The 23,192-nt window shown below is 42.9% G+C and overlaps 1 protein-coding gene and 1 long non-coding RNA gene across 22 annotated transcripts in view; one reads left to right on the top strand and one right to left on the bottom strand.

The window, feature by feature from the left end:
• The window catches only part of LOC119014608, a 162,642-nt gene that overhangs the window by 89,839 nt on the left and 49,611 nt on the right, over positions 1 to 23,192 (top strand). For 7 of the 13 annotated variants that reach the window (XR_005073022.1, XR_005073021.1, XR_005073017.1 and 4 more), the window contains exon 3: positions 7,171 to 7,268. This is a non-coding gene — a long non-coding RNA (uncharacterized LOC119014608). Of the gene's footprint in view, positions 1 to 7,170; positions 7,269 to 8,366; positions 8,557 to 14,032; positions 14,065 to 14,151; positions 14,212 to 14,982; positions 15,555 to 17,563; positions 18,141 to 23,192 lie in introns of those variants that run through there. The other 6 variants (XR_005073014.1, XR_005073011.1, XR_005073013.1 and 3 more) reach the window with 6 other exon arrangements.
• Positions 3,695 to 23,192, bottom strand: part of LOC119014606 (RNA binding protein fox-1 homolog 3-like) — a 422,323-nt gene continuing 402,825 nt past the window's right edge. For 8 of the 9 annotated variants that reach the window (XM_037089938.1, XM_037089937.1, XM_037089936.1 and 5 more), the window contains 5 exons: positions 23,046 to 23,178; positions 21,076 to 21,115; positions 18,683 to 18,741; positions 14,371 to 14,449; positions 11,986 to 12,095 (listed from right to left, as the gene is read on the bottom strand). In XM_037089938.1, coding sequence (XP_036945833.1) covers positions 12,051 to 12,095; positions 14,371 to 14,449; positions 18,683 to 18,741; positions 21,076 to 21,115; positions 23,046 to 23,178 — 356 coding nt within the window. In that variant the 3' untranslated portion in view covers positions 11,986 to 12,050. Of the gene's footprint in view, positions 3,936 to 11,985; positions 12,096 to 14,370; positions 14,450 to 18,682; positions 18,742 to 21,075; positions 21,116 to 23,045; positions 23,179 to 23,192 lie in introns of those variants that run through there. The other variant, XM_037089940.1, reaches the window with a different exon arrangement.

Below are 23,192 nucleotides of genomic sequence, written 5' to 3'. Positions count from 1 at the left end.
TGTGAAATTATCGGTCAGCTATTAAAGTGTTTCTCAAAACTAGCACCTTAAAGTTTAGGCGTTCAAAGTCCCACCGACGTTGGCATACAGTAGCATTAGCATAGTCTGTTTAGCTCACTGGCTCTGTTTACAGCTACTGTTAGCATGCTTGCACTGCTTGGATCCTGATAAAGTGGGATTGTGGGATTCCTCTGAGTTCCACTAGAGGGAGCTTGAGTACCACACAGAATACTGTTACTGTTACCGGTATCTACCACGAGAAGCAGGTCATTATCGGCTCTACGTATCGTTTAGTGCCGTGCATCCCTAAAAAAATACGATGAAACCTAACAAAACAGGAGCTAACGGGGAGCTAACGGGGTGCTAACTGGGCTCCAACCCCCAAAACATGTGGCTACACCAAGACACTCGAGTATCTTAAAGTCAAGAAGCTGTTATTTTCTTTTGCTCTTGTTCACAACACACATCACAGGAAATATAATATTTTCATAAATGTTAAAGAAACAAATAAATATGATTTTTAAAACAGGAAGTGACTTGTCTTACATGTTCAGTGTTAACTGTGAGCTGCAGGTGAAAATGAGCTTCAAGCTACCTTTTAGTACAACACCTAAAAACACTTACTACACTTACTACTGATAAATAATACTTCACTAGCTAATAATCACATTAAAGAGACTGATATCTGTACCACACAGCTCCATTGTTGTCTAAAAACTGTTTTTTTATACAAATTTACACGTTCAGTGGGAACCAGTCGGCTACAGACAGGAAGTCAGAAAGTATCGACAGAAGGACAAACACGTTGCTCGTTTTGGTCTTTTTCGTGTGATTTGATGACGAGAAGAGAAAATAAAGAACAGCACCAGCCTTATTGCCTCAGATGTAATGAACTACTAGCTAATAAGAATAAATAGATAACAGTGGTGTCTTCCAAAAATGTGCCTCTCACATGTGACATCATATTTGTTTTTGTTGCAAAGTGCATAGATCAGTCAGTGGACGAAAAAAAAAAAATCAGATCATGTGACCAAACGTTAAAATGGAACAAAAAAAAACCCAACTAAACTGTGGTTCTTCGTCTCCGTCCGTTAAACTCGACCGCTCGGCTGACTCCAGAGCAGCTCTGCCTCCCAGGAAGTTCCCGTCAAAGTAAAACTCCAGCCTGCCCCTGAGTCGTCTCTGACCCGCCACAAGTCTGTAAGTAGGCCAGATGAATCATGTGACTCTCAGAAACAAACCTACAAGTATAAAAATGCTAAGCCTGCATATGATTGCTGCATGGGAGAACAAATGACCGACTTTACCCCAATTAGACTTCACAACAGTTAGTTGCCATGATATAGATACTCTTTGTAATATATGAGAAGCTGTCTACAGATGAACAGAGGTCGCGTGAGTAGGAGCCCTGATTCAGAACAAGATTTTTTTTTTTTTTAAACCTGAAATAAGATGAAGTTAATCAAGAAGTGTGAGGTGAGATTTACTGTACAGGATATTAACAGTACACACTGTAGTTTTGTACAGGAAGTCAGGAGCTTTAACCGAGTGTTACCCTCTTGGATCAATTCACACAAAACCACTACAAACTAAGTAGTGTACCCTGAACTCTCAAACAAAGTTGTGCTTCACCCGAACCTGCTCGCCACTGATGAAAAAGTTTCTTCTCAGGGCCAGCAGGTTACTTCCAATATGCAATAAAACCGCCCGCCCACCAGGGTCAGCATGAGAACAGCAGTTCATAAACCGAGGGGCTGCTGCAGGAAGCTGCGAGCCGGGGCCTCGTCAGCGGCGGCTCCTTATATTAGCAGAACAGCGAGCTCTTCCTCAGCGGTGATGAGCGAATGGAATCTGGGTCACGTCAATACACATCCGGGCACCGCCGTCATCACAGAGTCTCGCTGTCTCCTGATCAAAGAGCACTGAGACCGTGTGTGTTCAAATCATACTTTGGTTCAAGTAAGAAAAGAAAAATCAATATTCATAAACTTTGTATCTGACAACCACAACACCTTGCGCTAATTAGCGTGAGTCTTCCCAGCTCCAATGTAAAAAGGGGCCGAAGATTTACTGCAGTTGTGATTTTCTTTTTCCTGAAGTGTTTGTCGGCTAAAAGTAGGATGTGATGTTTTTGCATTTGATGGGGCAGAAATGTAGCGTGTGTGTGTTTGTGTGTGTGTGTCTGTAAAAGGTTTTTTTTCGGGGGAGATCAGTTCACACTATCACCATCACACTTTCAATCATATAACACATGATCACATGTTACAGTAAATATCAGGGACATATTTAGTTGGGGGGGGTCTGATATCTATGTTTGGGGGCCAGAGGCTTTCCTGCCCACCCCCTCTACTCCCTGACATCACCACAGCCCATATAATAGATATGTATATATATTTATATACAGAAAAAAGAATACATACTTATTGGACACCCTAGACATTAATGTACATTCAAAGAACTGAACCAACATTCTTGTTTAAACACGTTTACAGTGACTCTCCTGATATAAAGAATTAAGGTTTCGCTTCCACCAAAAAGTAAAACTTTTTTTTCTCTTTAAAAGTTTTCAGTGCTGCAAAAAATAAACGAAACGGAAAAACACACAAATAAATATTCTCAGAATACATTGACAAAAAAAATCGACATATTTTTAGCCCTCGTTCCTTGTTACCGTTGGATGGGCACTACTGTATTTCTATAATGTTTTATCTAGCGACATAGTCTATATGCCTCAGGCTTGTGTTTTGGTTATGCACCTGCTGATGTAGTACAATGGGATTATTCGATTATAATTCAATTTGTTACATGGACGTTGATGAGTTATTCTCGTCAGGTGGAAACGTGCATCCTTGGTAGTAACGCACCTTCGTTATCGCGTCGGTCTGATAGTTTGTCCGTCGGTGCAGAGTGACACAAAGGCTTGGGCTCGGAGTCTGGCAGGTGAGTAAAGTCGGCGACTTCTGCGCCATTTTCTCTAACTAGTCCTCAGTCATTGACCTCTGCTGGGGCGTGGAGAGGGGCAGACCGGGGAGGCTCGGCTTTATACCGTCTCACCGTCCCGCTGTGGCTCACCCCCCCACTCCCCAACGCTGTAAACCAGTGACACTGCCCATTGGGGAGGGCGGGGATGCCCAATGGTGCTGCCAGGAGAAAGTGACATCACGACAGTATCCACGGGGGACGCTGCTAACAGGAGGCGCTGCCGGTCAGTGACACCGCAACAAGGAGGAAGGAGCGACATCACCGGCCCGGAAAAAAAGGAAGGAGTGAAGTTTTAAGGAAGGAGGTTGGGGAGGTTGGAAGGAAGAAGGCGGAGCAGTGAGACCAGGAGGCTGACCTTTGACTCCCGCAGGAAGTACAGCGTAGAAAGTGCTTCTGCCTGGATGCCGAGCGCTCCCTGCCACCTTTCTGTTTATGTTTTTGTTTACACGACCTCGGCGACAGAGCAGTGTGCCATAGAGAGAGGAGGGGGGGTTGGGGGTCCTCCCTCCTCCTTCCTGCATACCACAGAATCAGCATCAAGGGCCAACTGTTCATCTCCCTTACCAAAAAACATAAAAACAGATTTGTACATATATACTGCTTTATACACACTTTTTACCATTGTAAATCACAAAAGTATAGAAAAATAAAATGTTTTATAATAACGGGACACTTTTCTTTCTCTCTCTGTCTTTTTCTACCCGGCAAAAAGGTGGTCCCTGGTGGAAACTGGCTCACTCCGTCTGTCAAGTTTGTGGCTGGTTTGACACCGCTGCCGCGGCGCCACTTTGTACGCCTCCCGTCTTCCCTCGCCAGCCTCAGTAGAGGGACTCCTTCTCGTCTTCTTCTTCTTCTTCTTCTTGTGTTATTTTCTTAAAGCTAGTTCTCCTCCCTTCGTTGTTTTCATCTGTGATGTCCATCAATACTGAGTACAGCTCTTCCTTTTGTATTTACTGGAAACAGGGGAGAAAAGTGGGGAGACGGGTAAATATGCAGAAGGTTATGTATTTTTTTTTTTTTTTCGACAGGCATACATAATGAGAGGTGCTATAAAAAGTCAGTGTGGAGCAGCTCAGTGCAAGTTTATTTTCTTTTCTGAACAAGTTTTTCTAGGAGTATAGGCCTCTTTGAAAACAATATGAGCAAACATATGAGATAATGTATGGAATAAACAACACACACCCCCTCTGAAGTCCTAACGCCGCCACACTTTCTCACATTTATGTAATGTACTGTTACGGGGAAAGTAAAAAAGTTCCCGATGTAATGCTAAGAGACAGAAAAGGAAACAAACGCTCAAAACTCGGCTGGAAAAAAAAAGTTTGAGCGCGGAGAGACAACAGCTTCATTCACTTTTCATCTCCACTCTTGTAATGTGGCATAAAAGAAGCGGGAGCAGCGGCCTTGCGCCTGCCAAAACTAGTGCTACTGCTCTCCCCAGAATAAAGATCAGAGTGTGCTGTAATCATACAAGTGGAGATCGGCACTTTGGCAGTGCAAAGTGAAAAGTCTCAGTGTAATGGGGCTGGATGGAAGCTGAGAAGGGAGGGCGGGTTTGTGTGGGTGTTTGGAGGGGGAGGGCGAGTCGAGGCGAGGGCGAGGAGAGTGTCCCAGGACCCTCGTCATGACAGATGCTCGCTAATTCGGAGTGATCTTCAGCAGCTCCGCAGAGCCTCTGACAAAAAAAATACGGAAATGAAAGAAGACGAGGCTTTAATTTGGAAAACGCCTTTGTAGTGCGTTACCCCCCCCCCTCTCCTCCCCCACTCCCCAACCCACTTCCAATCCACGGAGACAAACAGTCAAACAAGTGGCGTGCTCAATCAGCATCCACCCTGAATCTCTTTTGTATCTGAGGAGCTGGCCCGAGCCTCAACACCTCCCCTATCCATCCTATACCTCAGATTTACTGAGCGCTCGCTGGGGACCCACCATACAAAAATACACGCAGGCTTATAGCTCAGCGGGGAGGGAGCACAATAGCGCTGGAGCTACATATAGTCCTCACTGACAGGCAGCCTAGAACTGAAAGGGCTGCGGAGACAAATATATTAATCACCCACGGACGTGAAGGAATCAGGGGAGGGTGAGCTCAGGTGTTGGAGCCGCGCTTCTTTCACTCACAGTTTGTTTAAACAAGTCTATGTTTAGCAATTAAAACTTTGGCCCACTATAGCGTCGGTTCACCCAGATTACATAAAGACGCTTTTGTCCACGTGGACCTTAAAAATAACGAGCTGTGCAGGAGTGCGTTTCTTTAGATTTCTGCTGCCGTCCCCAAAATAAGTTGGGAGACTGTAACCAACCAGTAACTGTAATCAAATGTCAAACTAAGATGGAGGATGGGTCTTGGCCCAGAAAAGACCCCCTGTCGACGTTTTTTTTTGGCAGTTTTCATAGTTTCTCAGGGATCTTGATTCTAAAACAATCAGGCATATCTAGGTAGCTGATATCTGTTGGGCCTTGGCGGAGGTATGCGCTCTCCTTAGTGCCATTGCAGTTCGATGTTAGCGACGTTCTGTTTGGACTTGAGTCTCTAACGAAATGGTTTTGAGTGACGTTTCCATCATCATCACCAACGTGATTTCTTTAGATCTGATCGACGCTGATCGCTGTTTTTCAGAGTTTGCTATCTTGCTGGCTACGTAGTTTGGTATTGTCGCCATTCTTTAAGGTGTAGTTGTGATAAATGAGCAGAATCTGAAAGTAACTCCTAAACTTCATGGGGCGTTCTGTGACTTAAGCACATCTTAGTTCAGTTAAAAAGATAAACCTGTATGCAGACGATGTATTGTTGTATTTTTCTGTTAGGCAAGAAAAATAGTTGTAAAAAAATCTCCTTCCTTGTGAGTTATTTTGTTAATTTATTCAATTAAAAACCAAGAGCGTCTCATGTATGTCTCCTGGCCGAAGCGGTGTGAGGTACAAATTTATAACGCCTCAGGCCTGGGCTAGCTGGTTAGCACGCTAACGCTGGTAGCCAACCCTAACATAACGTCAACACTGTTGTTTTCTCACCCTGTGTTGATATTGTTACCACAACAAACATTTATGGGAGGAAAACTAAGGAACTAATCTGTATTTAGTAAAATGCTGTTGCTCAACATGTAGCCAATACTTCCAATAGCATTTGCAGCAAGCAGATATTTTTAAATTTGTGCTTCTTCTTCCCAATTTTGAGGTGGAAAAGATGTTAATTTCTGTCATAAGTTGCCTTGCATTTAACTTTCTGGGCCACCATAGAAAATAGTACACCACTGAGTAAATGTCTTAAAGAAACAGTTAATGTGCACATATACAAGAAAAAGAAATCCCAAAAAAACAAAACAACCTTTTGTTGACAGCAACAACATCCATGTGTGAAGGCAGACATAATGTTCTTATAACTGCTTTTATTCTGACACTCAAAAACAATCAGAGGTTACTTATATGTCACATGTTGACAACAAAAAGTAATTCATGAAGAAAGAAAACGAGTCATAATATTATACTTTTTTTTTTTTAACCTAATGAAATTAATCCATAAAGAAAAAAGTACTTTACACCTGTCAGACAATATATTCTCATGATAGAAAGTACATACAATTCAAGAACAAGTTCAGCTGAATTGAAAATACACAGATAACCCCACTTCATATAGGAATACATATAAAACAGTTACTCAGAGAATTTGCGATATAGTGTGTGTGTATATACATTTAAATGTATTTACAGGTACTGTAACTTTTTTGCTTGGTTCTCTTTTTGTACAAATCTTTTTTTTTTCTTTTTTTTTTTTAAGTGGATTAATAAATGCACCTGCCAGCTTATCAGGGCTTTAAGTGGATACTTGTATTAAATATAAATGATGGATAAAGAGTGTTTTTTTTTTTCCCCATGTAAACATATCTCAATATTTATAAGTATTAATAAGTTCGGAATCAAATAGAGGTCTGGTTGCATATTAAGCTGGTTATGGAATACAACGAAAGCAAACTCAACGCAAAAATATCAAAGTGTCTCTTCTATAAATTCACATTTAAATTACGTTCGACTGACTGTAAGCGTAAGTAAACGGCTCAGACCTCTACGATACTGACTACCAGAGTTATTTACATGTTATGTCTTTTACATTTAAGCCTTGATAAGCTGACACTGAAACAGTTAAACAATGCTTATAGTAACTTCTTTTTTTTCTGTAAACTGTAGACAGACCCGTGCAGACTGATGACGACACTCAGCACGACCCTGTGATGACATGACAGCAGGAGTAAACAATAGTCATGGTGATGAGGATGAAATATAAGGTGAGATACGTTCAGGACACGATCGTTATTTTCTCTACTGTCCTCGTTGACCAGCAGGTCTTTTACCATCCGGATGCACGACAGCAGACGTTCGTTACTTTGGGAACATTAATTAGCAGGTTTATGAGGCGCTGATGAAGATGAGTACAGTCCGCTGTCGCTTTAAGGAACGTTACGACTCACGTGTTATCCAGAGAAACGATTAGGAATCTAAAGTTGGATTTGATTTGCAATTGAAGCTATTTGTGCTCCGGACTCGAGGGAAGACCGAATCTGCCTCACAGGGCCTCTTTTTCTGTTTTCATGAAGTTGATGGTGCGATCGCTCCGTGGTGCCTCTCACCAGATGTTTCTGCCTTATTTTAGGCTTTGAATTAAAAAATAAATAGAGGTTTTGTCTATTTACCAACCTGATATGTAACATCTCTAAAAAATATGACATTCTTACATGAGGTTAATTTAACAGCGAAAGTATGAAATTGTCAGTCGTCGTGTTTCTAATAGATACAATAACAATTGTTTGATAACTTCAACGATTGACTGATTATTTATCCTTTACATTCTGAGTAGTTTGACTCGTTTTAATTAAAATACTTTATACCGTCATGTCTGAGGAACACAACACAGGCTGGTCCACTTTGTACGACGTCGATCAATCGTGACAGACGTTGTTTTTTGTTGAGGTAATGACACAGCTGAGTTGATCTGATTTATTTTACAGGCTAACATTTCTACACATTGCTTTTTATTTAAGAATTCAATTATTTAAAAAAAAAAAAAGCTGCAGCAAAAGACCATGAAAGTTATGTTTGCATCTAATTATTAAAAAGCTGTTAAGAGAGAGTAAGTAATGATGTATGCATGTAAGGAAAATAAGAGAAATAAAAGCTTTAGTGTAGATTTTGGAGTTTACCAGCTGCACTTGAATGCACCACCCTGACTACATGCTCTACCATTCAGAGAAATGTAGATTTGAAAGGTTACGAGGTGCGCCTGAACGCACCATGAAATCTGTTTCTGTCTTCTTGCAAACAGTGTCGCTTTACAGGTCTTGTTTTCTGACAGCCATCCTGACGGCGTGACGTTTTCTTAATTTCAGTTCAAGTCATCACACACGATTACTCATAACGTACGGAAAAGCATCAACTTGTGCGCCCGCTGTGCTCCGAAGCCAGTTAAGGAGATGAAATGGAGATGAGATAAAGCTCCCGAGAGCCGCAGAGTCCTTCATCGTACGAGATGAGAAGAAAATGATTAAAGGTTATGAATATTTTTTCTCGGCCCTGATGCGTTCGAGGTCAGAGTTCAGCTGCTGTGATGTGATTACAGGGACTCAGAGTGAAGTCATGTAAACTGTTAGCTTACTGCGAACTACAGTATGTTAGCAAAACCGCCCCTCACTTCCTCCTCCTCCTCTGTCTCCTCCTCACACACAAACACACATCCTAATGCATATATATAGATGTGTATATATATATATATATCTATATACACACACACACACACACACACACACACACACACACACATTCAGATCAGAAAACAAAAATCTATTTCATTCCAGTCTATCTTCCTGATCGTGGTCCATACAAGGAACTCCTACAAATGCACAGAACCGCTTCTCCTGGTTTGGAAAATGGTAAAAATAATATTCAAAGTTTCGTTTTCCGACTCATATAAAAAATTCCCTAAACGGTTGCGTACGTACGAGCATATAAAAGGAAGAACAACGTTTTTTTTTTTGTTAAACCCACATAAAGATTTTTCTGAAGACTTGTGAGATAAATGGATAAATCTTCTTTTCTCTTTTTTTTCTTTTGGATATACAACATTACTCTTATATCATTTTTAACATCTCGACTAAACATAACTAGCTTTATATGATACTTTTTTTTATAAATATGTTACATCTCGGAAAGTTTAGGAAAAAACAAAACAAAAACAAAACAACCAAACAAACAAAAAGAACAAATAAAGTGCAACAAACATATATTTCTTTTTTTTTTTTTTGTATCTTTTGAGACCACAGACACTTTTCGTGAGTACATATAAATTAAATATTATTGGCAATAGCTTTGAGTCGTGTTTCCATAGCTGCACTCAAATCTGGACAGCTAGCAGGAGCTACACAGAGAGCCTCTTTTTCAATTCACCTCACGTAGCACAAAGTTGTAACAGAAGCGACCGCTGTATGTCGACTAGGAGGCGAGCACTGCTGCACTCTACACACATTAACTCCTCGGTGCTTTTATATAATATCCTACTGTACTTGTGTGTGTGTGTGTGAATACAGCTGAAATGTTTTTTTTATACAGTATATGTCTACATATATATAATACAGTAGCTTTTAATAAAGAAAACAACAGTACAGTCTTGTTTTTTATCTGCCTCTCTTTCGGGTCTCTGCGTCAACAGAAAGTCAAAAATAAGCTCTTGTAGAAAGCCGTGTTGCTAAAGAGTAAAACAACCTGCTGGTTTGTGTTAGAGATGAAACTGTCCTGCCTGCTGAGAGAGTGAATAGCTCTGTATTCTAGTTTTTTTTTTTTTTTTTTTGTGTGAGTTTTTCAGTTAGCTTATCCTGAGGTAAAACATTTTTGTGCAATGCTTAAAAAAGAGACCGGTGACTCGTAAAAAGCAGAACAGCCCTCTTGTCAGGTTCACCCCGCCTCGGTGCTGTGTCGTTAACTGTGACGAGTGTGTGAGAGTCGGTGTGGACGTGATGTGTGTCGGTGCTCCTTGAGTACAGTTTGTCTGCCGTGGTGTATTAGTGAGGATATGCAACCGTTGTCTTCTGCAAGTGCGGTTCACGTGCGACTGTTTGCGTTTGGCGGTTACGTTTGGGGGGGAAACATCCGCTGCAGACACTCAGATGACGACCCGCTTAGCCTGTGAGATGTCAAATTTAGTAGTGCATGATGGGAATTTAATCAGTTTAAATGATCCTGAGCATCTTTTTCTGCATTATGATCTTACAAAGCACATATCATCCAGGCCTCCAGGGGGCGACTGTTTTGTTCGTACATGTGGCTAAAAGAATTATAGTGCACCAAGGTGTGATTTATGATTCATAGCTAGCAGTTTTAACACTAACAATACAGTTTTATATCAACAAATTGGTAATTTATCTATTTAACTCTCAAGTTTCTTTAACAATTTAAACATCCTAATGTTTTCAATTTGTTAAAAGGCAAAAAGCTGGAATAAGTAACTTTGGGCCATTTTGTCCAAATTCCCAATTATCCCCCTTTTTCTTTGGGACTATCAACTAATCAGATAATTGATAATAATTCTGTCCTGGTTATGGATTTGATTGGATACGTGTGTGTGTGTGTGTGTGTGTGTGTGTGTATACACACTGCATATTAATTTCACCCAATAGCAGAGACTATAAAGTTGCATTAAAAGTTTTAACAAGTAATTGACTTGCTGATATGTTCGTGCATCCCCGCATGTCATTAAAGCTTTTTACAACTTGCTGTGATGTTCAGTCAGACTGCAGTATACTGTCAGGTGTGCAACAATAGATAATTTAACAATAAAGCTGCACAAACACTGAACTTTAAAGTTAAACGCCTCAGTGAGAGCAACAGTCTGATGCAGCAATAATTATTAAAACTGGATTACTTCTGCCATAATTTTGAGCCTCATAAAGTCGCAGTAATGATGCAGTAAGTCTGTAAATTCTCAAAAATCCTTCGTTATGAACTGAGTAAAAAAAATATAAAAATAGACGTGACTGTTTAATGAAAGTTCACTTTGGAGTAAACTCATTTGAGGCGGCTCAGGATTCATTTGGTTTTGCTCACAATGGCTCCTGTGAAGTATTAAAAAAAAACATCCTCGCTAACCTCATCCCGCCGTATTTACCCTCGTCTCTACACACTTCCTGTCCCTGAACGCTCCCCAAACATAACCGCCGCTGCAGAACAGTTGCATGTAAACGTGGAGCGACCTGCAGGAGACGGGGGGGGAAGCTGGAGTATGAGCATCGTGAGTCCAAGACAGAAATCTGACCTTCATGACCTCTTTTACTCTGCATGCTGTCAAACCACATCGTACAGCTCGTAAGGCTCCACTGCAAGTGCACAACAGTAGGACTCCAAAAACGTTTAAAGGAAAAACAAAAGCAGTCAGAGCAGCGCGCCGTCTTTGACCTAAGAATCACCGAGGCATGTTGGTCAGCGCTCGCGCTGAGCTTTAAGTTCTGAGTGTTGGATAGAAGGTAAAGGTGAGAAGATTAACAGACTGAGACAGATCCAGGATCAGACTCGTCCTGATCACTCCTGCTGTGTTTGTCACGTCTACATCACGGTGATAAATGCCTCAGTACATTCTTAGTCAGACGACAGCGGCTGCGTAACACACCTCTGAGCATGCATCATGCGTGCTGCAGTAGGCTCACATTGGTTAATGGTGACACAGCACCCATATACAGCAGTCAAGATAATGCACATGTGCATAAAAAGAAAACTTTCCAAAAGAAAAGAAGAAAAAAAACCAAACCCAAAAGCACAAAATGAATACAAAAACAAGAGCAGACCAATGATGACATCAAATAGGTTGTTGTAGAAATATCAGCTTGAGAGGGTGTCGGGGGAGGAGAGGGGGGGAGGGGCTCAGGACGGGGACCTGGAAGCTTTTAGTTTGATTTAGCTCTCCACCGAGGACCAGGTGATCGCTCGATTTGAGTTTTTTTTCCTCTTTTTTTTTTTTTTTAAGTTTGTCTGTTTGTTTGTTTGTTGGGGGAAATGTCTCTGTCTTTTCTCGCTTTTTTTCTTTTCTTTTAGTAGGGAGTGAAGCGACTGTACCCTCCTCTGTAAAGGCTAGCCTGCAACATCAAAGATGAAAAAGTACCAATCAGTATTCAGGTGACAGCTTTAAGTCCGTTTTTTTTCTCTTTGTCCACAAATTTCCTTCCGTTTTCCACGCGACTTATTTTTTATCAATCAGGTTGAGTTTTATTATATTTAAGCCAATAATTAAGAGTGTGTGTTAGGACCAGGGTCGACTGGATCGGTGGACTCGGAGCTGAATTGGTGCAGTTGAGGAAAACTGAGCCTGGTCTGAAGTGTTTATAAATTATTCCTTTTAGAAATTAAATCAAAAATAGTGCGCTTTGTGCTTTTTTTTTCCCCTTCTCTTACTTGAGGAAACCTTTCCTTTTCAGGCGGTAACAATATCAAGAGATTGAGCCAAAGCAGAATGAGTTCAGAGAGGTTTAATCACAGCTCCTTTTCAAGTCTGTCGGAGGTGTCTGCACCTTTTCTGGAGGAGCGAACCACCGCAGGATATTAGCCCTCAGATTTAGCACCATGCTCAAGATATCTAGGGCAGACGCACACATAAAGCATGCATGTGGGCCTACGCATGCACACCTGCACATGCACACGCACACACACACACACACACACACACACACACACACACACTTTCTCTCTCTCACTCACACACACACACACACACACACACACAGGCTTCCCTCTCATCTTTCGGTGGCTCTGCTGCAATTAAGAATTCAGACTCACTCCAAAGGCTACTGAATGTCTTCAAAGGCTAATTTTTGCCTAATTTCGGGGAGCCCTCTTGCTCGTACAAAACTTTCATCCATACGAGATGATTCCGTATGCTGGAAAATGCGTAAAGAGAATTTTCCAACCTCGGAGGAACTAATTATTGTATAGCTTTTAAATGCAAAAACGACTCCTCTCCGCTGGAGAACCATTAATCAAATATGATTAAAGAATTAGGAGCCAAACTGGTCGTTTCTGCTCGGCTCGAGAGTTTATTTCGATGTCGAGGCTGAGCGCCGCCCTTCTCCCTGAAGCCTCGCCATTTGTTCAGCACACGCACACCACACACACACACACACACCCTCTGGAGTCTTGTGTTAGCTCCCTGAGCTCCCAACACACACAAAACATTAGCTCTGATATTTTTAGTGGGGGGGCCAAATCCTGTCTTCTGCTTTTTTCTCTCTTTTTTTTTCATTTCATTTCATCGAGAGGACGAACAAAGTGTCAGAGAAATGGAAGGAAATTTGGAGGAAAAAGAAGAAAGAATAAAAAACATTCAAGCACATTTTCTTTTTTTTTTTAATTAAGTAAAATGAAGAGGAAAAAGAAATGTCTTAATTAATGAAAGCTTTTAGCTAGCAGCTGCACCGGGGAACTATACGCTTCTTCTTTTTTTTTAATGTTGTTGAAAAATCGCATGCATGCCGGAATGGTAAATTTGAGTCATTTCTCAAGCAGAGAGCACGCCTCCGATCAAGCTTGTGGGCAAGGAGGGGAGGGCGAGACAACTCCCTCCCTCCGTCTCGCTCTCTTTTATGTCCCACGGCACACTGCTGCATGCGTTTGATGGTCCTTAATCTCTAGGTTTGGTCTGTGAGGCCGGTCCCATCCCCTCATCATCATAACACAAAAACCAAAGAGAAACGCTCTCTCTGTTTCAAAAAAAGATGCCTTTTTTTTAAATATATATATATTCATCATCACTTTTTCATCTTTGATGTTACAGTAGCTGCAAAAGCTAGCTAAAAACAGACATTAACAATTCAACTTCATCCCTTCAAGTTTGGTTTGGCTGAATGGGGGGAAAAAAAAACAGAAATAAAGATGATGAGCCAACTCACTCTGCAGCGAGTTGAGAGATGTAGGATGAACAGGAAAGTGTACGTTTGTTATGTAAAGATGCAAAGTTTGTGTTGAAGGAAGAAAGAAAAAAAAAAAAACACGCCGCAGTAATCACTCATTCTCATTTCAGGAGGAACTCGTGTCAAATTAATGTTGCATGAGGTGAGTTTGCGTGGCGTCACGTTAAGTTGTCTGAGCCACTTTCCACATGCTGTTTTTTGTTTTTTTTTGTTTTGTTTTGTTTTACAGTGCTGCTCAGCTCCAGCAGGGTGTGCCAGATAGCATGACAAAAAACTGAATCAGTTGATGAATAAACACTTAAATAAAGACCAGCGACTGCTGCAGCCTCTGGTCTTTATTTTTTTGGAGTGTGTGAGTCGTGTGTGTGTGTGTGTGTTTTGTGTTGTCGTGTTGTGATGTTTCACACGGGGTGCACACAGAAACAGGGCGGCGCTCTCAAAGACTTACCATAGTCCCCACACTGTATGTGGCAGCAGGGCCAATCGTGTGGTGGTAGGGGTCTGCTGTTGCATAGACTCTGCCATAGCTGCACAACGGGAGGCACAGAGAACACGGTCATTGATCTATCATTGACTAGGAGAGCAGAACATTTATGCATGCTTGTTTAATGCTCAACCCCTCAAGTCAACTCTTTCATGTCTCTAACACAATCAATTATTTCCCTCCTCGGCCTCCTGGGCTTCCTGCATTATACAAGGTGGTTCAAAAAGGGGAGTTCAAAGGTTGGTGAATTATACTTGTCTTTTCATTGTCATCTTGATTAGTTGGATAGAATAGGTAATGAGCGCGGAGAGAGACAGAGGAAGAAGGATGCAGAGGCACCACAGTCGGCGCCGGAGGGCCCGGTCTCTCACCCTGTTCTTGTTTACCCAGGCTGCACACTGGGCTCACGCCCCTGTCTTTTCATTGTTGCTGGTTTGGAACTAATCCTTCCAATTTCCTTCTGAGACAGGACAAGATGTGTCTGCTTTATTTATTTATTTATTCGACTTCACATATTCCTCTATTTACTTCCTTTTTTTTTTTTTTTTTTTCCTCAATGCTCGCTTGCAAATGAAGGTCTGCATGGAGCAGATAAGGCACACCCAGCCAAGGACTGAGGGCACCAAATCAACCAGGAATAAAAAAAAAAAAAAAAAGAAAGACGAAGAAGAAGTGGAGAGAGGAAGAAATCCTCCTAAAGGAAGACAACAAGACATACAGTGCTCATGCCTTTCGCGTGAGCTACATCGAGTTATATAAGATCTAAATATGGCTCGGCCCATTTAAGTCCAGCAGCACCCAAGGTCAGTGAGCAGGACGTGAAATCAGAAAGGGCTGCGTGGGCTCCCCGGGGAGGAGGCCGGTGCCATGAGATGGTCAGGGGGAAGTCTCCGTGGTCCTCTTATCTTTAGTGAGCACCGAACCCCACAGGCCCTCCAAGGCTAATATATCTACAAAATGACTCTCGCCAGAGTGGCACTGCTGACGACCAGCAGGTCAAACCACCCTGTGCAATGTCACACAGCCTCCACAGAGCTGATTGGAAGCCAGCAGGGTCTCTCCAATGTGACTGGCTCCTCACAAGGACCCTCTGAAGCCTCACACTCACTGGTTTTAGTTACTTAAAGGGGGCTTTGGTAATGCAGCCGGTGAGCACTGTGGGCTTTTCAGATAATAAATGTTTCATATTTTGCAGGGTTTCACACGCCTTTCACAATCCCGGTGACCTCTTTTTTATGATTGGCTGACTGGCTCCTCCGCGGTTAAGTCCGATAAGGTATTGCTGAGACAATACCGGCAAACCCTTATTGATCCAATGGGCATGACCGCTTATTCAAAAGGAAACAAACAGACAAAGCAAAAACAAACAACTTGGGGGCGAATTACATTAAATCTCAGGGAAAAGTAAAGGCAAGAGAAACGGGAATTAAATCACTCTGAGAGGGAGAAGAAAAAAAAAAGCTGCTGTCCAATTTCTGCTCTCGCCGAGCACGGCTGCTCATAATTCGAGCCGCGGCGAGGCCTGATAAATCTTACATTATCGATATGATCTTCAGGCTCTCAGGCAGGGTGTACGTTATCACAAGTGACATGCTCAATCCTTCCCAGATTAGATTCCCAAACCAGCCCACATCCCGGCTGACAACGGCTTTCAGGGGCCGAAATGAATCAGCGACGCCTCCTCAAACGGAGCACACCTGAACCAGAGTGACATCACTCAGAAGTGATAGAGTTCCTGCCGGTCCATCTCTCCCTCCTTCTCCCTCCTTCTCCCCCTCTCTCCGTCTCTCTACCTCCCTTCCACAGACCTGAGGCCATTCATAAATACCGCAGTGATATACCCACTCTCCCATCACAAGCACAGAGTCACGACATATATCACTGCTTTTTCTCATTGAGTCCAACAAGGTTAGTCTTTTTTTTTTTTTTTTTTTTGTCTTCTTTAGCTCCGAGCTAAAAAGAATACGCCGGTTTTCCTAATAGAAAAGATAACTGGAGAGGAAGAGATGGGGGGGGGAAAAAGCCCAAGAAACCCCAAATAACCCACATAGAATATTGAAAATATAGAATACGCTGTTGAAGCGGCGCCTCATCCATCACGTACATTATTCAGCTACGATTGTTATGAAGGAAACGCTTTAATTACCTGAAACTAAACCCCCCCATGTGCTGCTTTTATATGGTTAGATATCATTCTGCAAGATTCAAAGACTCGCGTCGTGCTGAAGTTTGTTTTCAGGGCTGCAGCTTATTGTTCTCCTCGTAGATGAATCTGATTATTGTCTCGAGCAACCGATTAGTTGTTTACTGTCAAAGAGGAGGAAGGAAAATATTAACAGTTAAGACGCTGGAATCAGAGAATTTCTAGTGTTTCTTTCTTCAGCAATGATTGATGAATCGATTTATAATTCCTTACTCTGCACTCAGTTTCCTTCAACTGTCTTCGTCAGTAGAGTCAAACAGTCTGAGAACGTTAGTTTGATTGTAGTATTTTGTGTCTAATCATCTAAATATGTTAGTATTACCTATAACTTTAATAACAGTGTGCATGGACTCCACAAGTCTGTGTAAAAACCTGATGTGTTCTGTTATAACAATATTATTAGTCGGTGTTTCTCAAAGCTTCTCGTGACGTCACAGAACACGAAGACAACACGAGTTATCAGGTTTTTGCAAAAAACCACTTGTGGAGTCCATGCCAGCTGGAGAGAACGCTGTCACTGAAGCTGAAGAAGAGGAACAGCGATTCAGCTTTTTACTGTGATTGTCGAGTTTATTTTAGCATTTTAATTCCAAACGAATATGAAATAGAAGTGTTTTGACTTGTGGTCTCTGCACTCTGTCTCTGCTTCAGTTTGTCGTTTCTTGTGTTTGGCAGCCAAAGTTCTTATTAAAAGTCCTTTTGTAAGAAAAGTTTGAATAATTCCAATACTGATGATTTGGGATTGTAGGTCAGGTCGTGATGCTGTGGCAGTTTTTGGGGCATGACTTCTCTCACAAATAGGACCTTTTAAGAAGTTTGTCAATTTTCTCTCAACTTAACATTTGTTTTTATCAGATTTACATTCTGTTTCTTTTGCTGAGAAAACAAAGAAACTAGGGCTGCAAAGCTAATTCAAGTCTAATTGTGGAAATGTCTTTTTTTTTTTTTTTGCAGCGATGTCCCAGACTACAAATCCTGTTCTGCAGATGTAAGAGAACGTGTTCGCTTGGATCAGAACCCAACAAAAATAAAAACTGTGATGGGAAAAAGATAATTTCCTCCAATCGTAAATCATAATAAGTCGTAACATGTCAGTTTACTCAAATTTTGTAGGAAAACACATCTTTTTTTTTCAGTCCTCCAAAGTAAAACATAAACCAACGGTAACAATTAATCTTAATTTCAAATATTTCTCAGCTGTGTTTCACTTTTGTTTACGAGGGATAAAATTAAAGAGGTTCAGTCAGTGACGGAAAGAATCAATTTCCTGTAGCAGCAATTTAAAAATTAACGTAAGACTTTTCATTATGAAGCTAGACAGCTTTTTAACGTCACTCAGGAGGATGTTCGGTTAACGTCTCCGCAGTGTTTTTATTGATAAAATCTCACATCGTCCCGTCTCTAATCGTAATACCTGTCTAAATAATCGCAATATCATCTATTTTCTTTATTTTTTTATGTTTGCGTGCAGCCCGATTTGATATTATTCTGGGATGTTTGCGATGTTGCATTAAAGTCTCATTTCCCTTCAGTCGTTCTCGTCTATTTTCTACTTCGGCTTCATTCGTTTCCATCTGACAGCCTGCAGGATCAAACTTATTGCTCTAAATCAAAAGTTCACATTAACAAAGATGGCTTGTCGAACATAATATACACATGTTTATCATTTCTCTCCGAGCTCACTGTGTTTTCTTCTGCCTGATGAGTAAAAAAAAAAACATCTTTTCTTCTCTGCGATGGATTTCTTTGTGTCGTCTCAAAACAGAAAATCGTAGCTTTTAAGAAGACGCTCTTTTTTTTTCTTTTTTTTTTTCTCCTGCTCTAAATTGCATTTGATCTTTGCTGGAAGTCTTGACGTGGCATCACATTGTTTGTCCCTGATGGAAACATCCCCCCCTCCCCCCCCCCAAAAAAAAATGGACCCGAGAGATTAAAGAAACATTAATCTAATTACGTTTTTTCAGGGTCGACTGAATCTGGACGATGCGGCTCTGCTGAAGCATGCAACGCTTTACACGCTGCTACATCTCTCAATTCAGCCCTTTTATTAAAAAGATGTAAGAAGCTCCTCACCTGTCACTGTAAGCAGCGGTGGTGGTGGGCTGGGCAAATCTGTATGCTGCATAGCCGCCCTGTAAAAAAAAAAAAAAAATACCAGAGTGTTAATCAATGATTAAGCTCAACCTGCGCGGAGAAAGGTTAGATCTGAGAGACACAAGGAAACAACAATACACATGTAGAGCTTTAAATTGCCTTAATAGTTAAATGTCAGTGCACAGTGTTTGGTCTTCACCCCGACTGCAGGGTCCCCATCAGACACCAGAGGGTGCTGTTTGATATATGGTGTATTAAGCGAGTGGTGGCAACTGGGAAATGAATGAATATTCGGGGGGGAGCGAGTCATTGTCACACTAGAGTAGCATAACAGCATAACAGAGGCCACGTGAGCCCCACATTCAGCCCATTTTTTTTTTTTTTTAGATTGAGGAGGTTCTGCTGCTTCATTATTGAAGAGCCCCTTTTTTCCCTAACACGACCCCCCCGGCTCACAAATGAAGTAAGAAGGCAGAAGACGGTCGGACCGTTGGAAAGTCAGGACCGCTGTATTAATTTGCCAGAGTGGGGAAGGAATTAAAGACCTCATTGTGGAGTGCTGCTATTACTCTCTTTGAAAAATGAAGCCGTTCTCCCACTGTTTTTCTATTAGTGCCAGTGGAGTGTGTGCCCATCTGCGTCCATACGGCGGATAGGTGGCTTTTAATAATGCATGTTTTCATTCATTTTTAAACTCAAGGGGAAAGACGTCCGACGGAGAGGCAGCGGTGCGACGGTCGCTGCCACGGCTGCACATGAAATCAGGTCAGGGGCCACAGCGATTGAATCTCGCTCCCCCAGTTCCCCCTCAAGGTTTCTTCCACAGAGACAGGAAGTAGCTGCGCTCGAGGCAGATGACTTCCTGTGGGACGGCCATGCCTTGGGACTGCGCTGATTACAGCAACAGCCTGAACAAACACGGACCAATAAATCACTCTCCCACATTGTCAAATCCTGCACACAACAGTGCAGCACATTTGTTATTTTGTCGTGCCGAGTGTGTGTTTGTGCATTCATGTATGTGTGCGCTCATGTGTGTTTCGACACGAAGGCGCACGCATGCATATGTATGAGCGCATGCAACGCGCGGCGTGTATATTTCCATCCGGCTTGCCTCCCTGCTAATGTATTAGCAGGTCATCTGTTTTCCAAGAGGAAGCTTCGACACATCAACCAGCTGCTTCTGTGTCCACTGAATGATTGTGGGGGACACTGAGGGCTGAGGGACGGCTTCCTCTTGGTCGCCCGAGACCTTCGCGCACACTCAGCCAGTCTGAAGCAGTGTAGCGGCCAGTGCCAAAACTAATGGCAGTAAAGCACCAGGGGCTGGCATGACGGGTTGAGTGATGAACCGACCTGGCCGGGCTTTGGTCAGGGGACGTCGGGGTGCAGGACTTAGCTGGAGGTGGCTGAACGAGTGCGAGAGACAAACAATATCACTCAGAGCGCGGCCCCGGGTCTCGTCCACGGCGGTGGATGTTGCCACAATAAAAAACAGTGAAATACTGTCCTATCATGCGGGCTGCTGTGGAAGCCATATATCACTGGGTTTCGTTCCCAGACGTTTGTCGTCGTTGGGGTGAAAGTGAGAGGCAACTGTCATTGCTGCCGTGCCCCGCTGTCATCTCGCTATCTCAGCAGACGGCAGTGCAGGGAGGGGAAAAAAAAGGCAGCAGAATCAAAGGGACAAATTACATCCTCCCCACAAACGTTTGGACTAATGTCAAAGTGGGGCAGCGTGGTAATTTCAGCATTATCTCCACAGCGGCCGCGCTTTCCTCTGTCAAGGGCGACGTGCAGCAGGGCCGGCCCCTGATGTGACCCTGCCTGCACGGACAGCTCCGGAGGGACAGCTAATCCCTTTATCTGCTGCCGCTCCTCTTATCTCCCACACGGTGATGGCTGGGAGGAACCGGCTCCACTCAGGCCCGCACAGACCCCCTGGGGGGGGCGGGGGGGAGGCAGGGATATCCCCTGCCAAACCCCTCCGAGTGTACACAAACACAACACATGAGGGAGGTGGCGAGGAGAGGGGCTGCAGAAGACGAGCTGCCTCAAAAACCCCAGACAAATCTAAAGTAAGAAATGACCTAACTTGACACGGGACACTGAGCCCGGGTCTGCCTCTTTGCCAAAGTCTGAGATCATAGGAAGGGAGAAGAGAGAGGAGGGAGGAGCTGAGGGGGTTTTAAATTTTGTTGTTGGGTTTCTTGGCACAGTAGACAGAGGCCTAATCGACGCCGGCTTGGCAGCGAGGCTGGGAGAACGCTGGGGGCTGAGGAGATCACGTTTTTGTCTCCAGGGCTGGGCTTTTTGTCTGCGTTACTTCTGTTTCATCTAAGCAGGCGAGAGGAAAAGCCAACTGTACTTACATAGATCTCTGCACCATAGAAGCCATCTTGGTACACCACCCTGTGAAAGGAGAGAACAGGAAGAGGAGCGTTAAGTTGATTTTTGGCATACGTGCCACCGACGTTCTCGCTATTTCAACCGTCTGTGCCTCCGTTTGGGTCAGCTCGCAGCCGCTTCGGTTTACTGTACCACAAATAATGAATGACACATTAAAAAGGAAAAAGTGCAACCGTTTCACATCCCCGTCCAATTTTCTGCTCTGGTAAAAATTGTTGTCTTTCTAGTTGCTGCAGTGTTGTCAGGAGGGCTGGTGGCGGCGAGGGAGAGGAGGGGAGGACAAAAGAAGGCAGCGAAGGAGCTCCGTCACATGACTCCGCCATATAAATCAACCAGCTGCCATCGGTAGCAAAGGGCCCCGTAGTGGGAGGGAGGGGAAAGGGGACGTGGGATTTCCAGTCCCGGCTTCAGCGGCGAGTCTCTCTGCAGTAAGACGGATCCTGATCTAATCACAGATAGACAGCTATACTGGGCCCTCGGCCGGTCTCCGTCAGACCTCTCCCACGGCCACACAGACCACCGCTGATAAGAGACGAGTGTGAGGCAGCGCTGCACAAAGCCAGGAGATCAGCATAGGCCCTGGTCACAGTCCAGTGAGATCTGCCCAGTAATACGCTATCTCAGCTCTCTACAGCTCTCCCTGTGGCTTTGTTAGTTCCTCCTTTGTCAACAGACAGCGTACAAATATAAGGATGAGCAGGGTACATACCTAGATACCAACAATGATTCCACTCCCCAAAGACACCTCCAGGAGGAATTACAAAGCAAATGGTCTGCAAAAAACCCTGAGACCAGCATTATGACTTAAAAACAAAACCTGCATTAGTTAACTCTTGGTTTTTATATTAAACTCTTCTATATAATTGACAATGCGTGGTTTAATCCCATAATAACGAGGGCCGAGCTTCAGAGCTTCTACATCTAAATCCTCGTGTTTCTGCGTCGACTGCAACAGAAATGAGGCAACAGACGGACAAAGAACAAGAAATGGACCTTATCTAAAATCCTGTGCATGTCAAAACAAAACACTATATAACGAAACGCATCACCCAGCTTCCCTGTTGAACTTGAAATTAAAGGTCTTGAGACGTGATCGCATCAGTATAAAATGTATAAAACTCCAACGTGTGATTGCAAACGTGTACAGTCACACACAAGTAACGCTACACTCAGACCACCTGTCCAAATCATATTTTTTTTGTATATCCAGATAATATTCAGATTGATTTTAGGAAGTCTGGACAGCAACACAACAGTGACAACATTGAATCCAGAGTCATGAAACTGTATCGGCTGCAGGATCCATGCTGCTCCGAGAACTGTGGACAATCATGCTGAGATAAAATAGTCTCTCCGTGACTTTATAGTGTCCATTTCTCACATTGTTTGTGTTAGAAAGTCACCTCAACACTGTTTGTAGTCGCTGACGCCTACGTTGTTGCCACAGCAACACAAGCTGATAGGTTGCTAATCTCTGGACAGAACAATCAATCTGATCACTTTGCGATGTGAACATAGCCTAAAGGTCTGGCACTAGCTGAAGTAGGGCTGCAACTAACAATTATTATGTTGGTTATTCTCTTGATTAATCGATTAGTAAAAGTGTCAAAGCCCAAGATGATGTTCAAAGATATTTTTACCATCATCCAGGGTTGCAGTGATTCTGGTTTCAACGTATAACTTGGTATGAATGTTAGCGTAAAGATACATCTGCTTATATACACTTAATGAAATTTATATCACGCTTCACAAGAAGCTTCTTGATCAGCTGTGATATTTATACTGTTTCAACCCTTTTGTCATGAAGAAACCCGAAACTATTAATATTTAAGAAGCTGGAATCAAAGATATTTGACCTCAATCAATCATTCAAGCTCACGTCTGAAGCGCTCATACTTGCTTTCTGGATTCAGGTTATAGATCTGATACTCACGCTCCATAAGCTGGGATTGGTGGTGGTGGTGGAGCTGTGCGGAACGTGTTGTACACGGCCCGCCCTCGACCTCGCAAGTGGGCACCCCTATAGGCCACCGTAGCGCCTGTGGCAGGGTAGGGAAACCCTGTGACTGGAAGGAAACAC

Source organism: Acanthopagrus latus, chromosome 23 (genome assembly GCF_904848185.1).
Source record: "Acanthopagrus latus isolate v.2019 chromosome 23, fAcaLat1.1, whole genome shotgun sequence".
NCBI lineage: Eukaryota > Metazoa > Chordata > Actinopteri > Spariformes > Sparidae > Acanthopagrus > Acanthopagrus latus.
Note: the sequence above shows the minus strand (reverse complement) of the source record. Positions and strands in the feature narration are given on the sequence as shown.